The 7,612-nt window shown below is 33.8% G+C and overlaps 1 protein-coding gene across 1 annotated transcript; it reads right to left on the bottom strand.

Moving 5' to 3' along the window:
- Positions 1-5,427: 5,427 nt before the first annotated feature.
- LOC124931652 (60S ribosomal protein L18a-like protein) lies at positions 5,428-7,320 on the bottom strand. The gene is made up of 4 exons (XM_047472167.1): positions 6,953-7,320; positions 6,043-6,121; positions 5,843-5,957; positions 5,428-5,663 (listed from the first exon to the last, which is right to left on the bottom strand). The coding sequence occupies exons 1-4, from the start codon at positions 7,170-7,172 to the stop codon at positions 5,604-5,606; spliced, it is 474 nt and encodes a 157-aa protein (XP_047328123.1). The 5' UTR covers positions 7,173-7,320; the 3' UTR covers positions 5,428-5,603.
- Between the last annotated feature and the right edge of the window lie 292 nt (positions 7,321-7,612).

Genomic DNA, 7,612 nt, shown 5'->3' on the forward strand with positions numbered 1-7,612 from the left:
GCATCCGAGTTGACGCATCCATGTTGACGCATCCATGTTGACGCATCCATCTTGACGCATCCATCTTGACGCATCCATCTTGACGCATCCATCTTGACGCATCCATCTTGACGCATCCTACGTGACGCATCCTACCAAACAAACAACCTGCATTCAACGAATCAGCGAATCAACGAGGAACGTTCTGTAAAGGAAATATACACGAACTGAATAGGAAATCGAAACAAACAATAACGAAATAAACACAAAATATAGTGGAATGGCCGAATGAAATGTCAATTTGTTCGAAATCCTCAGCGCTGTGCAAACTCGTCTCCATTGGATGTTCTTCGAAGCTATAGGCCGTTGAATATGGTGCCATGGTCGACGGTGCCTCTTCGATTCGTTCTTCATCGCTGAAAAAGAAGAGAAAATCTTCTCCGCCACCATTAGGGTTTCACGGCGGAGCGGCGGAGAAGACGGGCTGGATGAGAGAGAAACTGAAACGAAAATGAAAAAAAATTAAGTCTTTATAGGGTTCAGGGTGCGTCACGCACCTGGAGGGTGCGTGACGCATGGGTAAAATGGTCATTAAAAAATTTGGGGGTCACCAGCGCTATAAAAATTAGTGGCCCGCACCATCGGCTATTTGGCCCTATTTTGGGGTCATTTCCTCAAATTTCCCCGTAAAGTGGGTGTCTGTCTAAACAACCTCATGCTTAAACCCTAACTTCATATCTCTCTTCTCAAATTTTTAGTTTTCATATTCATTAATCACATCCTCTTAAAGAGATTCATTAGGTCGATTTTTCTGAGCAAACCCAAAAATTAATGCATTCCCACATACAATATTCTTTACACGCATTTCATCGAACACTTATCGTGCGGAATTAAGATCCCCTATTTTAGCATATACATCAAGCAAAGTTGTCTGCAATAAGAAATCAAGTTTGAATCCAAACCTTAGAAGATGAGAATGAATATGGGTAACTTCTACACGAGCTAAGGATCAAGTTCGAATCTGAACCTTAGAAGATGAGAATGAATATGGGTAGCTTCTACACGAGCTAAGGAACGAGCGCAGACTTTAAGCACGAAGGAACAAGTCAAAGCTCTGAGTTTTGGGGGACACGGGATAAATCGAGGTAAAGAGAGATTGCATTTGTGGTTTTTTTCGCTATGAGCGAAACCGCGGATGATGGCATTCAAATCGTTGGTTGTTGGAAATGGGATTTTGCAGAAGATGACGACGGCGTAAACGTAGGCTAGGCTACCAGAGGTGGAAGTAGCACAGGAGTTGAGGAGATTGGATCGGTAGGTGGTAGGTGGTAGGTGTAGAGAGGGAAGAATCATGATATTGGTATGAGGGTTTAAGTTTGAGGTTTGTCTTTGGAAATAATGAGAAGAGAGAAGTATGGTTATATGTCATTTAGACAGACACCACTTTCCTTGATCTGAAACTCTTTTTTTTTTATAAATTAAAACGACGTTGTTTTATATATGAAACACCGCTCGTTTGGGACATTAAAGTGAGACAGCAGATCCGAGCTCATATTTGATGCGGTTTTATAAATGGAACTCACAATAATTAAGATTTTATTCAGTATAATTTTTTTTTGATGGAACATTTTTTAAGTAATTTATTATGTTTATAAATAAAAAATGTTTAAATTAAAAAAAACAAAAGTGTATAACTTTATATCATATTAGCCCGACACTTCTTCGTCCCAATATACATATCACTCGTGTCGTGACAAATTGTAACATCATCAGCAAACTAAAAATTAAAATTTTCCGAGTTAAGTGAATAAGCCCAATTGCCAGTAATCAAACAGAAATGTCCCAGTCGTAATTAGCTAAAAAAAATAATCCCATTTTACGTATCCATATTACCTCTATTTTAAATTAAAACGGTTTGAATAAGAATAAATAACATTTAATCTCCTCAAAATCAATATGGACATTTATATGTATTAACATATTATTTAACCAATTATACTAAGTCATTTAAAAATATATATTTATAAACCGACAAATTAATTAAAAAAATAACAAGTCATAAGAAAATGAATTTAAGCTGGGATACAAAAATTAAGAGCCTACAATACAATTCATTCAACGTGAAGACTTATCTAATATGAAAACCACCCAAATTAATTACTAGACTATATATTTATATAATCATCAAACAAAAATATTATTTATAAAAACCTGAATGGATCAATTAAAAACAAAATAATGAGAAACTAAAAATAATAAAAAAAATTATTATATTTTAGCAAGATATGATTTACTTTGTATAATGTGTTATATAATACATCACAAAATGTACAATGTAATTAATTCATTATACATGACCATTTAAAAAAAGAGAAATGATACAGACAGCTACTGGGAGAGCGATTCTCCCAGCGACTGTCTACGTGGCTTGCCACGTAGGCCAGATAAAAAAAAAAAATCTAAAAGCCCAGAAGCCCGCCCTTTTATCTTCCATTTGCCATTTTCATCCTCTCAAACATTTTAGGGTTTCTCTCTCTCTCAAGTTCATCTGCAATTCTAGCGATTTTCGTCCGTTCTCCGTCGAATACGATTTTCGACCTCTCTCCATTCTCATCTTCGGTTGTCCGCTCTCTAGCGCCTTCATTGTCTGCAATTTCCGTCCGATTTTTGACCTCCGTCCGTTCTCCATCGACTACGATTTCTGACCTCCCTCCATTCGGTTGTCCGCTCCCTATCTCCCGCTTCCAGTTTGTAACCCCTGAATGTAGAGAGGTTTGTCCAAGTATCATTATTAATTGTTCAAGAAAATATTGTAATGTCGTTATTTTCTCTGTTTTTAATAAGAGAAATGAACTGTATTTAGTTTTGTTCATAAACTATATATAACTGAAATGTCATGTTCTTTTAACTATAATGTCATGTTCTTTCAACTATAATGTTATATTTTTAACACTACAATGTCATGTCATGTTTTGCACTAAAATAAAATCTCTATTAAACTGCAGTTCATTTTAAAAAAATTGAATGTCATGTTTATTATTTCAAAACATGACATTCAAGCTTAATACAACATTAAAATTGACAATTTTCATTTTTAATATTTTTTCATTGAGAAATGATACAGACAGCTACATTACATTACACTACAAAACGGAAACAATCTGTCATTGAAAAGATTACGAAATCGGCTACAAGGGCTCGAAAAAGGTTAGTTTCTGCATTTTCATTATTCTGCATTTAGATGCATTTTCATTATTCTGCATTTAGATGCATTTTCATTATTCTGCATTTAGGATTTTCTGTATTTTCTGCATTTTTATTGCATTTTCTGCATTTTCATTATTCATTTAACATGACATTTCAGTTGAAACAACGTGACATTGCATTAGAATAGTTTCTGCATTTTCTGGATTTTTATTGTTCTTAGGATTTTCTGCATTTTCTGCATTTTTATTGCATTTTCTGTATTTTCATTATTCATTTAACATGACATTTCAGTTGAAACAACGTGACATTGCATTAGAATAATTTCTGCATTTTTTGAATTTGTATTGTTCTTAGGATTTTCTGCATTTTCTGCATTTTTATTGCATTTTCTGCATTTTTATTGCATTTTCTGGATTTTTTTTTCAATTTTATTGTTCATTTCATTGTTTCTGCATTTTCAATGTAGGATCATGTCTCTACTCAAGAACAATTGAATGATCAAGTATCGACTCAAGAACAATGGAATGATCCAGTCTCGACTCAACTTTCTTTCACATCACTTTTGTCATGTCAACTTTCCCATGTTGCCGATACATATGGGGACAACATTCAACGTAAATAGTAATTGTATAAATATTTTGATTAAGCACTGTTCGAATTTGTAACATGACATTGCAGTTCAAGTAACATGATATTGTAGTTCAAGTAACATGACATTACAGTTCAAGTAACATGACATTACAGTTTACAGTATTCACCAATAAAAAACAGTTCACAGTTTATAAACAACATGACATTGCAACTTATAAAAATAACATGACATTATTGTTAAGAAAAATAACAGGACAGTTCAGTTAAATGATATTGTTATTCACCTAACAAGACATTGCAATTCATAAAACATGACAATGCAATTAAGAAAATAATAGGACAGTGCATTTAAGATAACATGGCATTGTTGTTCACCTAACATGACAAAATAGTTCAAGTAACATTACATTGCAATTCGTGAAACATGACATTGCAGATCATGTAGCATGACATTGCAGTTCATTACAGTTCATTACATAATGCATTTAATAGAGTTCATAAACATGAAATTGCATAAATAAAACATAATGTTGTTAACAAAATTTACTAGACAATGCAGTTAAGAAAAATAACAGGACAGTTCAGTTAAATGATATTGTTATTCACCTAACAAGACATTGCAATTCATAAAACATGACAATGCAATTAAGAAAATAACAGGACAGTGCATTTAAGATAACATGGCATTGTTGTTCACCTAACATGACAAAATAGTTCAAGTAACATTACATTGCAATTCGTGAAACATGACATTGCAGAACATGTAGCATGACATTGCAGTTCATTACAGTTCATTACATAATGCATTTAACAGAGTTCATAAACATGAAATTGCATAAATAAAACATAATGTTGTTAACAAAATTAACTAGACAATGCAGTTAACTGTTGTTCGTTTGTTACATTCGTTCTTCTTCCTCATTCTGTTTATTCTTTTTCTTCACTTCGTTCTTCTTCTTCACTGTTTTCATCTTTTTTGCTTCGTTCTTCTTAGAAGCATCATATATAACCACTTGTTTATTTGATTCCTAAACATTACAAAAATGTCGCAAGTTAGATTATATAACCGAATGTACTAAAGTAAAAAATGATGAAGAAGTTACCATTTTGTGTGGAACGAAGAACGCGAGCAGACGATGGATTTTCTCTGATGATTAATGTTAGGGTTTTCTCTGAAAAACGTGAGCAGACGATGGAAATTGCTAGGATTCGAAAGCAGATGGATTTGAGAAAGAGAGAGAAATATGTGAATGTCTTGGAAGATGTTGAAGATGGTTGAGTTAATCAATTGCGTCTGTAGCCGATGAACTTGAGAGAGAGAAACCCTAATGTTTGAGAAGATGAAAATCTGTAGCCGATGAACTTGAGAGAGAGAAACCCTAATGTTTGAGAAGATGAAAATGGCAAATGGAAGATGAAAGACGGGCTTCTGGGCTTTTGGGTTTTTAGAATTTTTTTTTTATTGGGCCTACGTGGCCTGCCACGTAGACAGTCGCTGGGAGAATCGCTCTCCCAGTAGCTGTCTGTATCATTTCTCTTAAAAAAAACATCCAAATTTGTATTTTAAATGAGAAAATAATATGTAGAAGGTAGTTAGTAGTATATATTTTGTCATTTGATTAAATTTGTTAATTTATAACACCTACATTTAATAAAAAAAGTATGATTAAAAAAAGCTTACCAAGACAGGTATAATAGTATTCAAGAGAGAAGATAGATAGATTACAAAGGTTGCTGCCAGACAACATCTGAATTGAAGAGATTCATTTACAGTTTGAAACAAACATATATGTACTCAGAATCTGCAACAACCACAAGCATCAATCTCACCATGAATGAGTTGCCATCGATATAATGGGAGTAACCGCAACAACAGTAATGATGCCCTGCACAAACCATTTTGGTTAATACCAATATATCGAATGATATGGTCATTTGACCTAAACAAACCACTCTTCAGCAATCAAAATGTTTGCTAAAAACAAGAAACAAAAGAGATAATCTTGTTGATGAGATTTTCAATGCCTATAGAATGAATAATCTCTACAATAGTAAACATACTTACAGCTATCAAGCATGCAATAAGGCCAGGTTTTTCTCTGTAATCGACTTCAACACAAATAAGAATAAATGCTCCAATATACCAGGGAATTGAGCCCAGAAAGAACCCAATCAAGAACCTGAAAAGAAAAATAATCCAATTTTAGAAACAATCCCAGAAAAGGCTCAGTAACTGTTATTTGAACCTTTGTAATGTAGACTTACAACAACCAGCCAATCCCAAGGCCACAGCAAGGAAGGCGATGTTCAGGCGAATAATGTCTTCCTTCGGCATAAGTGTAAGCTGCATCATAATTCATAAGCAGTTGTTCATATCATTCACGAAACAACACGATTTACAGCACCATACTGTTAAAGCTTTTTTCTTTTTGGTATACATTTTTGTCACATTGACAAAATCCAAAAAATAATTGCATTTGGCTAAAGGGTGTGAGTCGTGTGACCTAAACTCTAAGGTTCTTACAACTTTTCACAAACACTACTTTCACTTTGACAATTTTCAAAAGTGATTGTGAGTGTGATGCTTTTCTTTTAACTTGTGTGTGACTAAGTTCATATCCAAATAAGATCACATCTGGATCGGTTGATCCACATTCGGATGAGAAATCTTGAACAGAAAATGTGTGTTTCTAAATGAAGTTAATTATACCACAAGATGTCTACCATGGATAACCCTAATCATCGCTACAAGATCATGTGCCACAACATAAGCATATTCTTATACTGTTTCTGCAACATAAAATTAAAGACTTATTGATTCATTCAAAAACAGAAATCAACTCTTCTGAATGATGAAGCTTTCACTTATATCATCAAGGATTCCTCTGACATGATGCTAAACTCAGTTGTTAATGAATAAAACAAGCCAAGTTTCAATCTTCACAAATACCCCATTATTCAAGTAAGCATATGTGTCAATTGAATGAGAATGAGAATATCTAATCATGAATTTTTTGTTTGCTAGGTCAAATCTCTACTAATTCATGGTTAAATAAACCTAATTAAATGTTATTGTATGCTTTCTTTTAAGTTTTTTATATCTAGAATGTTAGGTCAATTGAGATTTGAGACTTGTAATATAGAGAATAGGAAAGAGAACAATTGAGAGCTTTACCTGGAACTGTTTGATAACCGAGCGAATAATAGAGATGAGGATTGCCGGCGCCGGGGTACATTGGCGGCGCTGGAGGAGGCAATCCTATGGTGGGATGATACGACGGTGGAGGCGGGCAATAGTTAGCGACTCCTTGGAAGGTGCCGTAATAGTACGGCGACGGCTGTGGAGGTGGTGGCTCATTGGTTGCCACGCCCCTGGCTTTATCGTTGATCATCATCCCCTTATTGATTGTGAATCGTTATTGAAGGGTTATAGGATGAACAGGCAACGGGGAATCGGAGAGAAACGGAGATTCGTGATTCGCCTGTCCTGATTTCCCACCTAGGAAAGGAGGACGATGATGATGATGATCTCACGGATAAGTTCTCCCGTTTGCCAGCTAAATTGCTTTTATTTTATTTCTTTATTGGCTTAAACTTAATTGCTAAGTAAATATTAAACGCAAATCAAATAATGATACTTCTTTTTATCAAGTTTTATCAATATGATAAATACAAATTTACACAAATACTAAAATTTTGTATAAAAATAATAATAATTTAAATGAGATTTTTTAAAAAAATTAGACCTTGTATGGATAAAGATTTTTAAGAAAACTCAAATTATTTAAAAAATAATTATTTGTAGTAGTTTTAAATAAAAATACTTAAAATATTA

The sequence above is a fragment of the Impatiens glandulifera genome, chromosome 3 (genome assembly GCF_907164915.1).
Source record: "Impatiens glandulifera chromosome 3, dImpGla2.1, whole genome shotgun sequence".
Classification (NCBI taxonomy): domain Eukaryota; kingdom Viridiplantae; phylum Streptophyta; class Magnoliopsida; order Ericales; family Balsaminaceae; genus Impatiens; species Impatiens glandulifera.